Source organism: Diceros bicornis, chromosome 18, assembly GCF_020826845.1.
Source record: "Diceros bicornis minor isolate mBicDic1 chromosome 18, mDicBic1.mat.cur, whole genome shotgun sequence".
In the NCBI taxonomy this organism is placed as follows: Eukaryota; Metazoa; Chordata; class Mammalia; order Perissodactyla; family Rhinocerotidae; genus Diceros; species Diceros bicornis.
The window spans coordinates 30,642,304-30,663,959 of record NC_080757.1 but is presented as its reverse complement, the minus strand read 5'-3'; the positions used below and the strand labels follow the sequence as shown (position 1 = coordinate 30,663,959).

Genomic DNA, 21,656 nt, shown 5'->3' with positions numbered 1-21,656 from the left:
CTCCACCGCCACCAGACACTGAGGAGGAAGAGGGAAGGATGAAGATCATAGAGAAGCTGTAAATCGTTCATACTAGAACTTTCTATGGTTATAGACTTAGAGGGTTCAACCATACACCCTCTCCAACGCCCCCACCTTACTGTTACTCCGCCCACCGTTCTCCCTAAGCCACACCCACGGCCCCGCCCCTCCCACCCAGCTCCACCCTCTCCCCAAGGCCCCGCCCTCCCCGGGGCGCGCGCTGCAGGCCCCGCCCGCGGCCCCAGCCTGCGCGGCTCGGCGTGCGTGCGGCTCCGTCCGCTTCTTCGCGGCCGTCGGCGCCCCCGGCCGGCCCGGAGGCGGGCTCCTGCGCGGAGGGCGGTCTGAGGCGCGGCCCCTGGAGCGAGGTAGGGCCCGAGGGGCGGGCGGGGCGGAGGCCCGCGTGGCCGAGGCCTCGCCAGAGGGGCGGGGGCGCGGGGCCCTGCGGGAGGCCGCGTCTGCTCGCATCCGGGCGCCCCGGAGGGGAGTGCGGGCCTGGGCCCACGGTCCCGGGGCCCACGCGCGCCATCGCGCCCCAAGCCCGGGAGGCGGCCTGTACATTTTTATTGCGCCCTTCCTTGTGCCAGGCCAGATGCGGCGGTGGCGGCCGAGGCCGGAGGAGGAGAGGGGGCGTGGAGTGTGCCCGCGCTGGGCGCCGCCCCCTCGGAGGCTCCGGGGTCGCGCCACGGGGAAGGCGGGGCGCGTGCTCCTCCTCGGAGAGAGCGGAGCCACCTGGACAGACGGCGCCCTCGGCGTCCCCTGAAAGGCAGGAAGGAGGGCGGGGCGGGGACGGCGAGCCGAGGGTGGACCCCGCGTGTTTCTCTCCTAGTGAGAAATCGTCTTTGGAGAAGATGGAGGGGGAGAGGCGGCCGGCGCCCTACGAGGGCCTGTTTGCGGACGGGCATCTGGTGCTGTGGACGTTGTGCTCGGTGCTGCTGCCCGTGTTCATCACCTTCTGGTGCAGCCTCCAGCGGTCGCGCCGGCAGCTGCACCGCAGGGACATCTTCCGCAAGAGCAAGCACGGGTGGCGCGACACAGACCTGTTCAGCCAGCCCACCTACTGCTGCGTGTGCGCACAGCACATCCTGCAGGGCGCCTTCTGCGACTGCTGCGGGCTGTGCGTGGACGAGGGCTGCCTCAAGAAGGCCGACAAGCGCTTCCAGTGCAAGGAGATCATGCTCAAGAATGACGGCAGGGACCTGGACGCCATGCCCCACCACTGGATCCGGGGCAACGTGCCCCTGTGCAGCTATTGTGTGGTCTGCAAGCAGCAGTGCGGCAGTCAGCCCAAGCTCTGCGATTACAGGTATGGCCTTTGTGGGTACTGACTGTCCCAGAATGGGCGGTAGGAGTCAGGATGTCATGGAGTGGGCGTAGAGGCCTGCTTGGATCGCTGCAAATGGCATAAACTGCCCACTTCGAGGAAACAAGCTCATAAACATCCCTGGTATCGTACAAGCGGGGCAGCTTTGCAATAGTCATTTGCTGAGATGATGCTTCTAGCCTCCACTGCTCAGCCAACCGGCCCTTTTGTGTAATAAAACTTGGCTCTTAACTTTCATCCAAAGTTCTCCAAGTGCTGCATGCTTCATGGCCACTGTATGTTATATTTTAGCTTTTGTTACTATGGATCATCTCCATTTTACGTAAGGAAAAGTGAAGTAGGGACAAATTAACTTTTCCCTAGAGTCGCAAAACTGATTCATCCTGGCTGTTGTAGTATGAATGTACAGTGAAAACAAGTGTCATTCCAAGGCAGCACTTTAAGCTGCTTTTTTGAATACATATAGGTGTTGGTGCTATAGTGAGCACGTAAAGGGACACTTCTTTTGCCAGATGGTCTTTCAGGATATGTAGCATGTGACTTTGATTAAGCCAAGAATTTTTTTTTTTTTTTGGTAAGGAAGATCAGCCCTGAGCTAACATCCATGCCAATCCTCCTCTTTTTGCTGAGGGAGACTGGCCCTGGGCTAACATTTGTGCCTGTCTTTCTCCACTGTATATGGGACGTCGTCACAGCATGGCCTGACAAGCAGTGAGTCGGTGCACGCTGGGGATCTGAACCCCGGGCCGCCAGCAGCGGAGCACGCACTTAACCGCTAAGCCACGGGGCCAGTCCCAAGCCAAGAATATTTTAATGGCTTTTATATACACCCTGGACAACACATTTGTGTTCTTAAATATTGTCTAAAAATAAGGGAAGGTGTCCTTTGATCTTGTTAGAGATTGGTCATAAAAGGGGGTGCTGCCTTGCAGATCTTCTGTTCTGTGGTTGAGAGAATTGTACTCAGTGGTAAAATAGAACTGGTGTTCAGGATTTCTAACCCCCAGGACGGATCTCCTTTAAGATCTCCTTTTCCTCAGCCTTAAGTCTAGACATCTTCATTGTGATGGATTTTATTTCTGACAAGTAGAAAAGGCCCCTAAACATAATTAAGAACTGACATAGAAAGCTGGCACTAGATAGCAAGCTACTTTTTTTTGTTTTATTTTTTCATTATTTTATTTAAAAATCCATTTTTTTAAATTAGCGTGAGCACTGTTATGTCAACACCTATTTTTAAATGTTATTTTAAACAATTTTATACATCAGATTTTCAAAAAATGTGTATTTTAAACAACTGCAGGGTTTTGTGTACATTCATTTTTATTTGCTATCTTTCAAATTTAGATGTCCTTTTGGCATCAGTGAGAGCTAGGTTACCAGTGTCTTTAAATAAATTGCATAATTCTCTCTGTAGGTAAGCTTTAGTCTTCAAGAGTTGAGATTAGTTGGAAAGAAGACATGAATTGAGTATTGTTTTACTTCCTTCCCTTCTTTGTGTCTGTGCAGAATTAGATAAAAATGGCTTCCATAAATATCTTAACTGCGTTTCATATACTCCTTAACAAATAATCACACTGCTCTGATCCTCCACCCAAATGATATTTCTAGAAATGCATATTTGACTGAGTCCCTGCTCTGCTTAAAACTGGTCGATTGCTCCCATCACTTACACTGAGGGTCTTTCAGTGTTAACTCCAAGTGCTTAACACGGTACACAAGGTCCTACATGCTCTCTAAACCCTGTCGGCCCTTCTAGTCTTATCTACCAGTGCCTTACATTAACCGTTATGCACCAGCAACATCAGGCTGGTTGTGGTTTCCTTAAAATGTCAGGCTTTTTCTTACTGCACTTCTTTTTCTCAAGGCTTTTCTCTCTGCCTTAAGTGTTCTCCTCCTGGCTAGCTTCTAGGCATCCTTAAAGACTCATCTCTTGCCCTTTCATCCAGGAACTCTTGCCTGATCTTCTACTCACCCCCACCCCCAGATTTTGCTTCTTGATAATGACATAATATCCTGTATCTCAGTGGTTCTCAGAGGTTTCCAGACCAGCAGCATCAGCATCACTTGGAAACTTGTTAGAAATGCAAATTCTAGGGTTGCCAGATTTAGCAAACAAAATAAAATATTTGCAATATTTGGGACATAATTCTACCAAAAAATTATTTGTTGTTTAGGTGAAATTCAAATTTAACTGAGCGTCTTCTATTTTTCTGGCAACCCTAGCCCCACCCCAGACCCACTGAATCAGAGACTTGGGCTGGGGACCAGCAATCTTTGCTTTAGCAGGCCCTGCAGATAATTCTAAAGTTGGAAACCACGGCTGTATTTATGTACCTTTTTAAACATGAGCTTCTGTCCTTAATTTTATGTCCCCCTCTTTGAGCACAGTGAATGTTCGCGATAATAGATCTCCTTTTCCTCATTAGCTTTTTTTTACTGGTTCCTGAGCAGTCTGTTCCCAGCATGCTAGAACCCCTCACCCATGGTAGAAATAGTCTGTGTGTAATTTAGGAAGTATTTGTTATTCCCAGGAGAAAAGAGCACAGTGTCCTGGAGTTGTACATGTTCTGCAACGTTCTGATTTATTTTAGCCAATAATTTTATGCAGGATTACAGTCTGCTATGACCTTCTGTTGGAGTGAGATATTTTGGAAAGAGAAACAAAACAAATATCTGTTTAGAACCATTAGACACAGACCAGACTGTCCTGCTCTGGATTTTACCCAGCCCTGCAGAGAGCTCCTTGCGTGTCTGCATCATACTTGGGAAGGCCGAGACTTGAAGTCAGCTCTGAAGACTGTTCAACAAGTTAGCAGCATTTCAGAGGGCGGTAACGGCAGGTGATAACTGAGGCTGAAGCCTGCAGCCCAGTCAGACTCTGCAGAATACGTGACAAAGGCCTTTTCATTTATACTCATTCCATCCTTATTTAATTCTCACATATTGAGCATCTGTTTTGTGCAGGCACTGTGCTAGACTCTGCCTTCCCTGTCGGTTTTTATCTTTTGTGCGTATTCCTGCGTCCACCCCGAACCACAACGTTTTCCTGCACCTCGTATCTTAGCTCGTCTTCCCTGTACTTCCTTTTCTTCTGCTCACCTCTCTTCTGACTAAAATAGGGAATCAGGTTGTATTTTTAAGTAGTCATTACATTTATTAAATAAACCTGTGTTCCTTATAGTGCTCTGTCTCATTAAGAAAACTTGAGGTGCCTTTTTATTTATTTGTAAGATTTTTTCTTCATTACATGCTACCCCCCATCCCCAACACACACACACACACACACACACACACACGCAGATTAATAAAACAAAGCTTGTGACTTTTAGTAGCTAATTACATTGGCCACTTTAGTCTTGGCTTTAATCTTAAATTTTATGTTTCTGTGTTCTATTAGTATGTTTTTATTCATTTCATTAATTATTTGAAACAATGAAAGATACCAAATCATCTTCTAGAGCAGAGGTAGGCAAACTCTTTCTGTGAAAAGCCAAAACTAAGTATTTTAGGCTTTGCAGACCGTATGGTCTGTCATAATTACTTGACTGTGCTGTCCATCTGAGTACAAACCCAGCCACAGACAATACATAAAGGAATGAGGGTAGCTGTGTTCCAGTAAAACTTGATTCACGAAATCAGGCAGCAGACGGACGTGTTTGTAGTTGGCCAGCCGCTGTTCTAGTGTGAACTTCATAAATGACCATCTCAATTTCACATGTAATTCTATTGTCTCCTCCAGCGTACTAAAGAAAAGAGCTATTGTGAACAGGTAGCTTTAGAGAAAATAAGAAGCAGTGTTGCCAGGAGTTTTTTTTTTTCCCCTGTGTGAAAGTTCTTTTTAAAAACATAATGCAGTCATACTCCTGCACAAGAATGCCACATAGGGTGACATTCTATGGCTTGATAAGGGTTTTAGTGACATGAATATGTTCATTTGTCAAAGCTCAGCAAACGTACAGACTGGTATATTTCATCATATGTAAATTTAACATCAAAAGAAAAAAAAACCCATAAACAAATAATGAAGTCTAGGTAATGCTATGCCTGCCTGCCGAGGTATTTAGGAAGTATTCTGATGTCTGTAGTTTACTTGAATGCACCAAAAATAAGATGGATTAATGGATGGATAGAATGTAACAGAGCAGTTACAGTAAGATGTTATCTCTGGAATGTAGGTGGTGGGCACACCTGTGTTCACTATAAAAAAATTTTTAACACAAAACATGTTAAAAAGCAAGGAGACTATGCTTATTTTATGGAAAAACTTGCTGAAATGTTGAAAGATGAACTCTCATAATGTCTGCAATATATTTTCAAATGATTCAGCAATATATGCATTTATATTGAAAGAGAAAGCAAATGTGGGAGAAAAAATTAAGAATCAGAATGAAGAGTTGGTTTGAGGGTATTCATTTTGCTATTCTTTTGATTTCTGTGTAGGTTTAAAATTTTTCAAAATATAAAATTGGGAAAAAATAAAAATCAGAAGCAATTATTTAGTGATATGATTGCTAAAACTAAAATATCAACACATTATTAGTAATGTTTTACTTTCCCATCAGGTTTGAAATCTAGATGGAGTTAAATACTAATTACAAAATATGTAAAGAGACCAAGTCTCAATTTTGAATATGATATTTCTGAGGGAGAGTACAATGTCAAATAACTAGTAAGCAACTTGGCTTTACCTTTGCAGAGCAAAGGCTGATAATAGCCATCATTGTTAAAAGAATCTTTTCTAAAATTTATGAGAATTTAGTAAAGGATAAAAGGTATCACAAATCAATGGGAATAGAAAAGATTAATTCATAAATCTTGCTAGGACAGGTGCTCTTTGGGGATAAAAAAAGGTAGATCTTCATATCACACTATACACCAAAATTAACTCCAGATGGATTAAGCAGGGATTCCTGGTTCTTACATAGATAAGGTTCCAGGAAAGCCTGACACTTTCATGAGATTCTCAGTGGAATCTGTAGCCCCAGAAGGTTAAGAAGCACCGAATTAAAGACATAAATAGGAAAACTGAATTGGGGTGGGGGGATAACTGTAGATGAATACTCATCTAGTTTGGAAATGGTAAAGGACTTCAAAGCATAAAAGCATTTAAATAAACCACAACAGGAAAAATAGCTCTGTCTATCAAAAAATAAACTTAAGTACATTAAAAAGTAAATTTAAAAGAAAACTGAAACAAGTTTGCAATAAATATAAGAGAAAAGAGGTTGATATCCTACATAAATAAAAGTGCATGCAGTTATTAAAACCTAGTAAAAGATAAATATAGGACATAAATCAATTTACAAAAGAAGGCAAAAAATATTCAACTTCACTTAGTGATCAAAGACCTCCAAATTAATAAAATACTTTTTCTATGAAATTATCAAGGAAAAATTTTTAAGTGCTACTGAGCAGTATTAGCAAGTGTTACATATGATGGACAGCTTCATGCACTGGACAGACGTATTTAGAACCTTAGGAAAGTGCATGCAGTTTGACCTAACAACTTGACTTGTAAGATACCAGGGAAATAATCTCATTTATGTTTAAGCTTCTTCATCAGGTTGTTTATACTTAGAAAGACTCTCTAAATTTAAAAAAAAAAAGAGAAAAGGGGTAAGATAAATTATATCTCCATATGATCATATGATGTGATATTATACATTCTTTACAAACCTTTTTTTTTTTTTTTGGTGAGGGAGATTGGCCATGAGCTAACATCTGTTGCCAGTCCTCCTCTTTTTGCTGAGGAAGATTGGCCCTGAGCTAACATCCATGCCCATCTTCCTCTATTTTGTATATGGGACACCGCCACAGCGTGAGAAGTGCGTAGGTCCACACCCTGGATTCGAACCTGTGAACCCCGGGCCGCCGAAGTGAAGCATGTGAACTTAACCACTACGCCAGCAGGCCGGCCCCACAAACCGTATTTTTTTAAAAATATTTAATGGCATAGGACAATATTCATGGTACAATGTGGGAAGAGAAGTACTACCCAGATGTATACACATCATATCCTTAACCTGAAAAACAAACATATTTGTACTATAAAACTGAGAATGAGTACATCGGAAAGTTAAGAGTAACTGTCTCTGGATGATTTTCATTTTGTGTCTGTATTTTCTAAATTCTCAAGCGTAAACTGATACTACCTTATTTAAAATACAATTTTAAAAATTTATACGAGTAGTTCATGAATATATTCTGGTGTTTAGAAACTCAAACAATACAAAAGAATATAGAATCAAAGTGAATGTTCTTCCCATCTCTCAGTCCCACTCTCCTTCCCAGAGGAAACCATTGTGAAATAATTCAGTGGGGATCCTTTCCGGTTATTTTCAATAATAATACACCATTTTAAAGTCAGTAGTAGAGCAGTAGGTGGAGATAGTATACTTTGGCTGCATAAGCAGTCTATTGTAGTTTCTCAGGCTTAGTTTGAAAGCAAATATTTAACAAAGGTTATCATGCGTGTTACTTTACAGTTTTCTCTTTAGCAGATGTTGCAGATAACTCTTCTGTTAGCAGTAAACAGGACTCTTGAGTAAATAGCAGTAATTACTTGACAACTCTGAACATCCAACTGGAAAAAACAACCTTAAAATAGAAGTCCAGGAGAGTTGACCTTGGGATGAAAGAGTTTTTATCCTCTCTTTTTTGTTGTTATTTGTGTAATTGTAGCCATCATTTTCCGTTGGCCTCCTTTTGTCTGTAGGGTCAGATGTGCCTCATCTGTGAGTGGATTAAACACTTAGCAGATTAACAATAGAGACAGCGACCTTGAGCAGCACTGTCCTCTGCTTGGTTCAGCATTGGTCCAAAGGTGGAGGCAAATCGGAATGTACATGTCTCTTCTGTATTCCAAATGCAAACATACAGATGAGTTTTGTATTAACTGCCAGCATGAAGTTAACTATTTCACTGCATTTACTAAAGTGTTCACAGATGGTTATTGGGTAAGACGCTTGCAAGCTGGACCCTGAGGAACACTTCAAGGACCCAGGCCAGCAGGGCATTTAAGCAGCAAGGACTTGAAGCCTCACAAACCTATTTCAGCCAAAGCACAAATAAACAATAAACAAAACCATTGTTCTAGACCAGTTTTTCTTCACGTGGATTTTATCTACTGGTGTTTACCATGTTATAAATTAAAACTGAGCAACTGTTTAAATATTCATTTTTAAAATAACAATAATGGTAGCATAAAGGATTTTTATGAATGTAAAAGAAATGAAAATTTAGTGAGAAGAGGGACATTGTTTTACAATTTTGGTATATTTCTTTGGCTTAGAAGTCAGTAGATTCTCCTGTCTGTCTCCTGTCTGCATTCAGCTTCTTGATATAGCACATGTCATACAGGTTCTGGAAAACTCCGCTGTACACTTGTGAGAGACTGAAAGTGGAATAACATCTTAATATTCTTATTGAGATGATTTTAACCTCAGAGACACCCTGAAAGGATCTTGGGGGCCCCAGACCACACTTGAAGAACCACTGTTAGATTAAACTGCCAAGTATGTTCAAACTTTATTGCTCCATTTTCACCATGCAGATACAATTATAAATCTTATTTGCCAGACTTTATACACAGTGGTGATGAAATTACTGTTTTATATTTTTTTGACAAAAATGATTGGTTGGCAGACCAGTAAGATTATGGTTTAAAATTAATTATTGTCTTTGTTTCTTCCTTCCTTTAGGTGCATTTGGTGTCAGAAAACAGTACATGATGAGTGCATGAAAAATAGCTTAAAGAATGAAAAGTGTGATTTTGGAGAATTCAAAAACCTCATCATTCCACCGAGTTATTTAACCTCTATTAATCAGATGCGTAAAGACAAAAAAACAGATTACGCAGTGGTAATCAGAGTTTATTTTTCCTTATATAACTGATTTCCAAAAAGTTGTTGAAGTCTGTGTGAGATAATTATGACTGTGTGTGTGAGAGAAGAATCATTATGGTAAGCCATAAAACCCTGCCCACTTTCTAGAGATGTGCCACAAATTCTGGCTGTCTGAGTTCTTTCACGTCTAAAGGGAGATTGGAAATGTTATATTGGTGGTTTCTGTGTCACTGCCTGCATCTCAGTCACTTGGGAAGCATTTTAAAAATACAGATTCCTGGGCCAGCCATGATGGCCTAGTAAAGTTCGACGCGCTCTGCTTTGGTGACCCGGGTTCAATTCCTAGGTGCAGACCTACACCACTCGTCAGTGACCATGCTGTGGCAGCAACCCACATACAAAATAGAGGAAGATTGGCACAGATGTTAGCTCAGGGCCAGTCTTCATCACCAAAAAAAAAACAGATTCCCGAGTCCACCTCCATGGTTTGATTTAGTAGGGCTAGGGTAGGTCCCAGGAATCTGTATTTTTTTAAGGTCCTCAGATGGTTCTGATGAACAGCCAGGTGTGAGATTCATGATGACTGCCTGTGAAAAGAAAACAGATTTTCCTCATACATTGTTCTAAAAGAATTTTTCCATTTGGAACTTTACATAGGGTGACTGGAGGTAGGTTTACACTGCACATTAGATGTCCCCACAAATGACATTGAACATTAAAGCTGTCGCAACACTTTGCAGTATGTATGTATATGAAAATTGATATAAATGTATCTCTCAGTCTTTATGTAGCTCTTAAGGAATAACTATAAAAATTTGCATTTTTTTCCTACTTTAATGTGCCAAAATATTTGAACTATTTTATTTTAAAATTGTGTCTTTTCCAAGTTAGGATTTTATATCTTAAATGTCATCTTTGTCAATATTCCTGCAAAAGAAAGAGGCATTTTAAAATTTAAAAACATTATGTTTAATGTTGTTGTGATACATATTTTTTAAATGTACAAGCCCTTATATATCTGAATTCAATCTAGGATCACAAGAGATGAGAATCAGTAAGTAAAACCATGGAACGTCTTCATTAATGTTTACATTCACAAGGAGAAGGGGAGAGGAAAGAAATGGTTAGGTTAGAAAAACATGAATTTCATTTAACTTTGGGCTTTGTAGAAATCTGGATTCTTGAATCTATTCCTGAGCACCCCATTAAAAAATTAAAAAATAAATAAATAAAAGAACTTGCAGAGTAAAATACAAGAGAATATATCCAGAAAAGGACAGGCAAGGTGAGAGAGCAGAGAACATCAATGTCCATTCTATGGACAGTTGAAAGAACTTGACGTGTATTGCCCAGGAGACAAGGCTAATGAAAGCTATAATGCTTCAGGTGTTTGAGCACAATAGTTACAGGGAAGAACAAATGAAATCATTTCTGGTTGCTTCAGGAAGCAAAGTTAGAACAAGAAATGAAAGTTATTGAAAGACAGATTTTTTTAACTCAGTTTAAGTCAAAACTCTCTAATTGATTTAGCAGTGGAATGAGCTGCCCTGTGCCCTGTTTGTGAGTTCCTTCTTATGTGAGTGTCCAGGCAGACGCTACATGGCTATCTAGAGTAACGTGGAAGAGAATTATACATTAAGTGAAAGTTAAATTAGTTCATCTCTAAGGTCTCTTCCCATTCTCAGAATTCTTTGATCTTTATATTGTATTGACTGTCCTGGGATAGTTGTTTTTCTCTCAGCAAATTTACAGCACTGTTGTTATCAAGAAATGAAAAGTTTGTCGCTCACCGTCTTTGAGCTGTTAAACCCTTTCACTCACATTAATTTTTTAGCTAGCCTCTAAGCTTGGAAGGCAGTGGGCTCCGCTAATAATCCTGGCCAACTCTCGCAGTGGGACTAACATGGGAGAAGGATTGCTGGGAGAATTTAGGATCCTCCTAAATCCAGTCCAGGTAACTAAAGAGAAAACCTTCCTTTCTGTATTAATCTTTTCATTTTCCCTAAATTGTAATGGCTAATGCTTTAAACCAGTAATCATCTGATTATAGAAAAGAATAATAATTATAAAATTATCAAGCTAGTCGAATATGTGGAGAAAGAGGCACTCTCATAGTGAGGAAATAAATGGTGCAGCCACTTTGGAAAACAGTTTGGCAATTTATTAAAAAGTTAAACATAAATTCACATTCCAGCTAGCAATCCCATTTCTAGGAATCTACCCAAGGGAAGTGAAAACATATCTCCCACAAAGACTATTATGCAAATGTTCATAGCAGCATTATTCATAATAGCCATAAAGTGGAAACAACCCAACTGTCCATTAATCGGTGAGTGGATAACACATAATGTGTTGTACCCATGCAGTGGAATATTATTCAGTGATAAAAAGGAACAAACCATGAATGAACCTCTAAAGCATGCTAAGTGAAAGAAGCCTGCAAGGGGCCTGTATTGTATGATTCTGTGTATATGACCTGTCCAGAAAAGGCGAATCTATAGCAACAGAGAGCAGACTAGTGGCTGCCTGAGGCTAGGGCCAGAAATTAGGAGTGACTGCACATGGACATGGAGGGATCTTATTGGAGCATGAAAATGTTCTAAACTGGATTATGGTGATGGTTGCACAACTCAGTAAACTTACTAAAAATCATGTAATTTTTCACTTTAAATGGGTGAATTTTATTATGTGTAAATTACACCTCACTTTAAAAAATTCACTTCAAAAAATAAGAAAAAAAGGATCACACTATAAAGATGAAGTTTACATGCCAGCAGCTTCTACTTTGAGAAACTAAACAACCCATTGTGCAACAATCAGAAATGCAATAATAGCTTTTTTCCTTCCAATTTGTATTTTTCCCTTTCAAATTTATACAACTTAAGGAAATTATAAAAATAATAAAAAAGGAAAGAGAAAATCACCTGTGGTTTCCCCACACAAATACATCAGTTGTTTTCATTTGTCCATGTTCTTCCCATGAATTGTCCGTGCATTTACATATTAAAACTATTGTAACAATAATCTAGATACAAATTTGCATTCTGTTTTCTTTACTTAAAGGTATAAGTATTTTTCCATGTTGCAACATAGTCCTTATAATTACATATGTAATGACTTGACTAAGATAATTAATCAAATGGATAGATCATAATGTATTTATCCAGTCTCCTGCTATTGGAGGTAGAGTTTGTTCCCAAGGTTGTACAGCTATAAATAATGCCACACTGAATACCTTTATACACAGGGCATTTTCATCTTTTGAAATATTTTCCCAAATCATTTACAGAAGTATAGATATCAAGGATTCTTGCATCTTTGTGTCATTTTATGCATATTACAAAATAATTTTCCAGATGTGTCTACTAACTTGCACTAGTAATAGATTTTAAAAATTCAGTATAAAATATGAAGCACTAGTTAAAAGTGAACTTAGCACATTCAGGTTTGCTATGAACAGGAAGGAGGCAGTGTTGTCTAATGGATAGACTATAGGATTGATTTGTATGTCAGCACTTAATTATCGGGGGAGTCGTAGGCAGGTTCTTTAACCTTCCTGTGCCTCGATTTCCTGGTCAATAGAATGAGGCTTACTCATGCTTTGTAAAGTCAGTGTCAGGATGAACCACAATGAATATAGAGTCTGGCATAGTGCCTGGTGTATGGTTGAAGACCAAATGCATCATAGCCAGGATTGTGGTTTTGCCATATCTGTACTCATCTAGAGGGAAATGATCCTCACAAATGGATGACAGTGTTGGATTAAAATAATTTTTCCTTTTCTTTCATTTCTAGGTTTTTGATGTAACTAAAACGCCCCCTATCAAAGCCCTGCAACTTTGTACTCTCCTTCCCTATTACTCAGCCCGCGTGCTTGTTTGTGGAGGGGATGGGACTGTGGGCTGGGTCCTGGATGCAATTGATGAAATGAAGATTAAGGTATCAATCTTTGAGACCTACTTGCCTTTCACAGAAGCATTTCCAAGATAATTATATAATATTTTTGGTTATATTTTTTATTATACAGATGAATATTGGAAGACATTGCCAGTTTTGAATATTATGATTAAGCATTTAACATAACCTTTAGCAAAACAATACAGTTGTTATGTTTGTACCTTTATTGCTTTGGTCTTTAAGTTTTACCAAATATGATTGCCCTACAAATAGTCTGAAGAGAAAAATCTAAAATATACCTTCCATATTCTAGGGACAAGAGAAATACATCCCACAAGTGGCAGTCCTGCCTCTGGGAACAGGCAACGATCTGTCCAATACCTTGGGTTGGGGTACAGGTTATGCGGGAGAAATCCCGGTCGCCCAAGTCTTAAGAAATGTGATGGAAGCAGATGGAGTTAAACTAGATAGGTAAGTTCTACTTTTCCCCAAAAAGTAGATTTCTTGAGCTTTGGGAATATTGTTTGGTTTATAAATGAAGGCTTGTGTAGTTATAAAGTTAAATTAATGTAAGTGTAAAAGACTATGTTAGTTGTACTTGGTTGGTGTTTTATTGTGTTGCTGCATATTTTGGTGTTCTGTGAGGACTAAAGGCATAAGTTAGGCTGAGTACTTACCTCTGAATTTGCATGCTCACTTAGATGTGCTTATTTTTTCAAATGCTGTTTTACTAGAAGAACTCCATCTACCAGGCATCCAGAGTTGATTTGTAATCATTACAGTTAATTGGTAGTTAATTTGGTAATAATTACTGATTTTTTTTTAACTTATGTTTTATAGATGGAAAGTTCAAGTAACAAATAAAGGATACTACCACTTAAGGAAACCCAAGGTATGTTTTTGAGGCTTCAGCTGCGAGTAGTGTCAACAGACATGATGGAGTGCCTGCCTTGTGCAGGCATGGCTCTGTGGTGGGGACAGAGACACAGTGCTTATCTCTAGGGGGCTGGTTAGGAGCAGAAGGGAACCCCTGTGCTCAGCTCCCAGGTTGCACTGTGAACGGTGTTGAGGAGAGAACAGGCTGCAATTGTGCTTAGTTCTGCCCTGGTAGACCAGCGGAAAGATTTTGGGGGAAGTGACATGTGAGTTGGTCCTTAAAAGGTAAACACAACTGAGATCAACAGTGAAAGGAGCAAAAGACTTTCCATGCAGAGGAAATAGAGGCTAAAGGGTGCAAGTCATGGTTAGCAAATAGCAAATAATACAGAGATAGCAGGTCTGTATTTTCAAGAAGATACTCTGGAGATAGTGTGAAAATAGCTTGGAAACCTGCAATAGGGCAAAACCAGGGGAGTGTTAGGATGAGGAGAATTCAAAGACATTTTAGAGGTAGAACTGATCAAGACTTGACAGCTGATTGACACTAGAGGAAGAGAGAAAGTACGTATTACTACTAGATTTCTAGTTTTTATGACTCAATGTATGGAAATGACATTAACCAAGGTAAGAAAAATAGAAAGAGTTTCAGTTTTGAGTAGGAAGGAAGTGAGTTAGATTTGGGGCATATCAACCTTGAGGCTGTGATGCATTGAACAAGTTCAAGTGGGAAATTCAGGCTTATTGCTCAGTAACAAGACAGAGCTGAAGGTGTAGCTTGAGGAATCCATGCTGGACTGAGAAGTAAGATAAATTAAGGGAAGACCAATAGCCTGGGTTGAGACTAATAGAAGCCGAGATCCTGAAAGTTGCAATACAAGTAAAAAGCAAATGTCATGTGAACACAGGAGTGCGAGGTCTAGATGCAGAGTATCATTCTGGATGATAAGATCTGAGGTGCAGCATATTAAACAGAAATGGAATGTGAAATTCCTATCTATGTTATCAGCCTTTGAACTATGAAGCCTTTGAAGCTTTATTTCTGGAAACTTCACTGGATAGCATAAAATAGTTCTGTGTGAAAAGTAAATTCAGAAAGTATTAAATTTTCATAAAGAACATAAAGCCTGGGATTTACATATTTATTATATGACACAGGTTTGTACTGAAGCATAATCTGTTGCTTATTTCTACCCTTTTTCACAGGAATTCACAATGAACAACTATTTTTCTGTTGGACCTGATGCTCTCATGGCTCTCAATTTTCATGCTCATCGTGAGAAGGCACCATCTCTGTTTTCTAGCAGAATTCTTAATAAGGTGTGTTGGATAAAATAACATTTCCTGCTTATCACCGAAGGTACAGTAAAAATCAATAGTTCAATTATATCTAGCACTCTTTCAAGTAGATTCAGATAGAACTAATTTATGAAAGCATTTACCTGCTCTGTTTTGTGTAAGACTGTCAGATTACATCCTTAAATGTATTTTATTAAAGTATTTTATAACTATGACAAATTTTTTAAAATTTAAAGTAACAGTTTTACAGCATATTTTGCTTAGATGGCAACTAAATGGAATATATGATAGCTTATCTTACTTAAATGGCAACTAAAATTGGAAAGAAATTTTAAGCAGGATAAATTTTTGGTGAAGTCATTAATGGAAAAATAGATTCCATTGGCTTGAAAAAACTCCAAAAGGCAGATAAGGTGGGGAAAAAAAGGAGCCTTTTGTTTACCACGGCTTTTAACTAAGATCATCACCCTGGTTTCTAGTACAATTGATTCCTTTGGTGGAAGTTTTGTTTCAGAATTTTTTTTAATGACTTTTGGTGATTAAGCAACAGGATGTGAAAAATAAAACAATTTTGTTCCTGGTTCTGTTTTAGAAATATTTCTAATTTACACATAGTTTCCTTTTATTAATATAGTTACTAAGGCAATAAGTATTGCTCTTTATACAATTGATAATTAACATCTCAGTGCTTCCATCAACCTTTCTATATTCAAAAGTGATTATAAAACGCTTGCTAGATTTATCTCTATTACTTTCATTAAGTAATTTGAAGTACTAGGAAAAGGTGGAATTTTCTAATTTTAATATAGTATTTCTTTATAAAATGTAGCTTTTTGGATAAACTGGGAGAAAATACCATATAGACACAAACCACTCCTATCCCACATTCCCCCTGAAAAACGGGCTAATTAAACTCAAAAGTACTGGTGTGCCTTTTTCCCATCAGTATCCCGTACCTAGTCCACTCCAAGGAAACATGACTCGGCAGCCACACCAGGGAGCTTTGGGACAGCGTCTTGTTCTTGCTTACAGGGCTTGTGAGATTGCTTTAATATCATATTTTCTGTCCATTTCTCATAGGCTGTTTACTTATTCTATGGAACCAAAGATTGTTTAGTGCAAGAATGTAAAGATTTAAATAAAAAAGTTGAGGTAAGCTTTTAAAGTTTTAGGTGGTCTCTGGATTATGAACTTTGTTTTTTAACAAAAGTGCTGAATTTTCTATTAACATATTTTGCTAACATATATGGAGTATTTATTGTGTGCCAAGCACTTTACTAAATGCTTTATATACACATTATAAAACAAAATTCTAATTTTTAATTCTAATTCACACTCAATACAACCCTATAAAACAGGTACTATTATGTTGCCATTATGCAGAAGAGAAAACCATTTGAAATTAAGTAATTTGCCCAGATTCTCACAGTGCCCAAATACACATGTAATCAGGATTTCAACCCAGGTTTATCTAACTCCAGAGTCTGTTTTAACTCACGATGAACAGCTTCCGTTCATACACGATGTGTGAAGTTATCTCACACAGTGCCTGACTCATCACTGACTCTCAGAAGAAGTTTAAACGCAAAGGTTAATTTGGTTTACAGTTGTGTAAATGGTTGTTTATTACAGTTGCGATGTATCTCTCTTAGATACTAAAGCAAAATAAACATGTATGAGCAATAAAAATGGGATATTAATGAATGTTCATTGCTGCAGTATCCCTGATACCATGATATGGCAAAGTCTTGTCTATATTCCTTGCTTGCTTCCTAAAGAATCTGTAATGATTAATAACAACGACGAAGACCTTAATAAAGAAACCTAGAACTAGTAAAATAAGTAAAAAGGGAAGAGCCAAACGATAAACTGCTTGGGAAAAGAGTGAAAAGATGAGCAGGGAGTGGGGAGCCAGACTCACGTAAGCCCAGGGAAGCTGCTGTGGTCAGGCGCACACTCCACTCACAGCCTCTGCAGCCACACACACAAGGAACGGCAAGATCTTCCATTAAAAGAGCTTCCTTCTGCTTTATCGTATTTCCTTTTTCCTGGGCTTTGGTAGCACTGGTAGAAAAGCATACAAAGTAGCACTTTATTTTTTTGTCTGATATTTTATTCATATAAAAATTATTTGTGAAGCCACATACAAAATGCCAGGCACTGTCCTAGACACTGGGGATACAGTGATAAACCCCTTGCTCTAAGTTGATAGTCTAGAGAGAAGAAAGACATTGAAACCACATGGCCGTGCAGTATGAGAAGGGCTATGATCAGGAAAGTATGCAGTTTTATAGGAATAAATAAAAGCAATATATAACCCAGGGGCTGGAGAAACTATCTAGGGAAAGTGACTGTAACAAGCAAGTCTTTGTGGAAGAAGTGACAAGCTGGAATCTGAAAATTAAGTAAGAGTCAGCTGAGTGAAGAAGGAGGTAAAAATGGTTCTAAGCTAAGAACAGCATGTGCCAGGGCACGTAGGCAAGAGAGAACATGGCATATTTGAGTGAGTTCAAGCTGGTGCATAGCTCGAAGGAGGGAAAGTGGCAAGAGCTGAGGCTGGAGAGACAGACAGAGGCCAGATCACAGAGGGGCTGTATTGGTCTGTTCAAGACTTTGGATTTTCTCATGAGCACTGAGTCAGGCCATTGCAGGGTTGTAATTAGCGGATGACATATTTGCGTTTTATAAGTGTCAATCCAGCTGCTCCGTGAGAGATGAATAAGAGGAGAGTAAAGCTAGAGACAGACCAGTTAGGGACATTTTAGGGAAGAGATGATGGTGTGTGGGACTAGAGTTCTGTTAGGAATGATGGAGAGGGACTGGTACTTAGAAGTAGTGTCAGTTGTTTTTGGTGATTAATTGGATGTGGAGAGTAATGGCAAAGAAGTCAAAGATAGCTTCCAGGTTTCTGGCATAGGCAACTGGGGGGGATGGTCCTGCTGTTTCCTGGGAAGTAGATTGGTGGCGGGTGCTGCAGGGAAGATGCTTAACTCAGTTTTGCACATAGGAGTCTTAAGTGCCACAGTCAGTTGGAAGTGTTTTGTGGGCAGTAGGACATACAGATCTGGCCCAGTTCACTTTCCTGGACCAGCAAAATAGAGCTGTCAGCACAGAGATGGCAATTAAAATATAGAAGTGGCTAAGATTTCCCTCCAGGGTCTGTAGCATGAGAAGAGAAAAGAGCCTAGGGCCGGCCCCGTGGCTTAGCGGTTAAGTGTGCGAGCTCCTGATGCTGGTGGCCCGGGTTCGGATACCGGGCGCACACCCACGCACCGCTTCTCCGGCCATCCATGCTGAGGCCTCGTCCCACATACAGCAGCTAGAAGGATGTGCAGCCATAACATACAACTATCTACTGGGGCTTTGGGGGAAAAATAAATAAAAAAAAGAAAAAAAGAAAAAAAAAAGAAAAGAGCCTAGTACATAGCTGTAAGTAGCGCATCAACATCCAACAAGGCAGGAAGTGGAGCTCTCAGTAGTAACTGGGGAGGAGCATCCGGAGAAGTAGAGCCGGGTTCCGGAAGGCAAAGGAAGAGAGTGTTTCAGGAAAAGAGGGAGGGGGGCAGTAGTGTCAGGTCTTCCTGAAACAGTAAGTTAGAGAAGGCCTGAAAAAAATAATGAGATTTAACAAAAAGGACATCATTGATGACCTTGGTTAAAAAAAAAAAAATCATTTGTTATAATTCATTTATTATAATAAACATTGAACAGATGGGAAAGGCCAGATGACCTTGAGCAAGGGGAAGGAAGTAGTCTTCTCTTACACGTGCCTCTCTCACATCTTATAAATATGAAAATGGATGTGAATTCTAAGTGGATATGTCTGGAAATGATGTGCCCAGTAGTAACTAACTATTTGTATTTCTTTAAAGCTAGAACTGGATGGTGAGCAAGTAGAACTGCCTAATTTGGAAGGTATCATAGTTCTGAACATTGGATACTGGGGCGGTGGCTGCAGACTGTGGGAAGGGATGGGAGATGAGACTTACCCTCTAGCCAGGTATGTACATCTGTGATCTGTTTTTTTATGTCACTGTTTTCTTTAAAACAGTTTGTTGTTCTTTAGTGACTTAACATTTTTCCCTCAAATTTTCTTTTTTGTATACCTCCTTAATATAAATATTTGATAAGTTGCCCGTGTTAAAAAGTAATGGTCCCAACATGGCTGATTTTATTTTATTCCATCATATAATCCGTATTTCCTTTTTCCAATTCAAGGCATGATGATGGTTTACTAGAAGTTGTTGGAGTGTATGGGTCTTTCCACTGTGCTCAGATTCAAGTGAAACTGGCAAATCCCTTTCGAATAGGGCAAGCACATACAGTGCGGGTAGGTGAGCTATTGCTATAATGGGCTGATTGGTCCCAGTCCATTTCTAAGCCATTGATAAGTAAAAGAAAATATACATGCTATAGCTTTCCTTAAACAGAGATTTGCAGCCTATGCTGTTGATCACCCTTCACCAGGGGTTCGAGTGGGATGGGGAAGAAACAGGAAATATGGCCCTCAATCCAGTTCAAGAAGTAAAGCGTTGAGTGGAAAAGAATCCCTTAAACAATCAATGAATAAAGATGTATTCAGGGGGCCGGCCCTGTGGCCTAGTGGTTAAGTGTGGCATGCTCTGCTTTGTTGGCCCAGGGGTAGTGGGTTTGGATCCCAGGTATAGACCTACACACCACTCATCAAGCCATGCTGTGGCGGCGTCCCACATACAAAATGGAGGAAGATTGGCACAGATGTTAGCTCAGGACAAATCTTCCTCAGCAAAAAAAAAAAAAAAAAAAAAAGATATATTCAGATTAGTTTTCTAAGAATGAAATGCTAAGAAATGTCCCTAAGAAGGGTTAAGGGACTATGGATGATTTTATTAAGGAAGACCTTTCTGAACCTTTTTGGAACTGACTTTTTTCTAATTATTTGTTCCCTAATACCAGCTGATTTTGAAGTGCTCAATGATGCCGATGCAGGTAGACGGGGAGCCGTGGGCCCAAGGGCCCTGCACTGTCACCATAACTCACAAGACACACGCACTGATGTTATATTTCTCTGGAGAACAAACGGATGATGACATCTCTAGTGCTTCGGATCAAGAGGACATGAGGGAAACTGAGTAGATGGATGAGGAAATGAAAGCTTGGGTACAATCCTCACAGACGAGTAGACACATATTCATCCAAAAGTAGAAGTTCTCTATCAACTACTTAGTCGTAATTTCACCAGTAGTATAAAGGGTGTACATTTATGTAAATAGCATTCCAAAAACAGCCAAACTTCCAGTTGTTTACAAATGCCAGTTCTTTTTCAGCAAAACGCTTTGATCAGTTAGTACTAACTTCAGAAAGTCACAGAATGTTCCATGGACGTGAAATGTTTTTCGTGGCTTTATGTCTGAGAGTGGACTCACTCTGAAGTATGTGCTTTCGTTCCTTATTCTGAACCACACATTTGATGGACACATTATACGTCCAGCAAGATAGGGGTGGAAAAATATTTCCATCTTAATTTTTAATGTGGTGACACCATAACATTTTAAAAATTAACTTGCTTTTTTAAAAGGAGATGGTTAGTGTCAAACCTCCTATAGCGTGCCCCTCAAGATTTCCTACAGCCTAGCACCAAGTGGATCCATAAGTATCTATTTCCAGGAAACCCTAAAAGGAGAAACATAAAGGAAAGACAATACTTAAAATTTTCATTGTAGTTTTTATTTTAGGAGCATTTTCAGACCCGCAATTGTTAATGACCATGTTGAGCTGAGAGTCAGTGTCTTGCTTATAACCGAGTGTAGCCAAAAGAGCAGCACGTAGCTGGCACAAGTTAGCATTCAGAGCACCTTGGATTGAACTTGGTGGGTTGTGAGCCGGCAGTTCACCAGCTTCTCTTTTGGTTAAAAGAGTGTCAGCAATTCAAACCCGCACTAATGAAAATTTACTGGTCAGATTAATGACTCAAGAAAAGTTCACTAATGATCGATAAGTTTTAAAAATCCCATGGTTTTCTAGTATTTTGAAATACAATAGTCTTTTATATCCAAAGTACTTAACAGACTTTCCCCTTGGGGAAGTAGACAGAATCTTCTGCTAAAATATTTATACCGTATTTTTTTTTTAAATGAAAGATATATTTTTTTTTACTTATTTATTTTCTTTATTGTGGTGTACCTGTGTTTAATATTTACAATATATGGCTTTATTTAATAAGTTAAATCACATAAATTTCTGTCACAGTCAGATAGAAATGTGGCCTATTGACTCGGTAATTAAAACCCAAAATTTAATTCTCCTGACAGATAAATTATCCAAATATTCTCATTCTTCAGAAATATTGCAATATTTTTGAAAATATATTATTTTCAAATGTATTATTGCAAAATAATACAATATTTTTGAAAAAG

At 39.5% G+C, this 21,656-nt stretch overlaps 1 protein-coding gene across 1 annotated transcript; it reads left to right on the top strand.

The window, feature by feature from the left end:
* Positions 1-323: 323 nt before the first annotated feature.
* On the top strand, positions 324-21,067 carry DGKE (diacylglycerol kinase epsilon). Its single transcript, XM_058560610.1, has 12 exons — positions 324-386; positions 848-1,324; positions 9,046-9,205; positions 11,024-11,143; positions 12,985-13,128; positions 13,400-13,557; positions 13,927-13,978; positions 15,169-15,282; positions 16,342-16,413; positions 19,134-19,261; positions 19,480-19,591; positions 20,197-21,067. Exons 2-12 carry the CDS (start codon positions 870-872, stop codon positions 20,374-20,376), a joined length of 1,695 nt encoding a protein of 564 aa, XP_058416593.1. The 5' UTR covers positions 324-386; positions 848-869; the 3' UTR covers positions 20,377-21,067.
* The last annotated feature ends 589 nt before the right edge of the window (positions 21,068-21,656 follow it).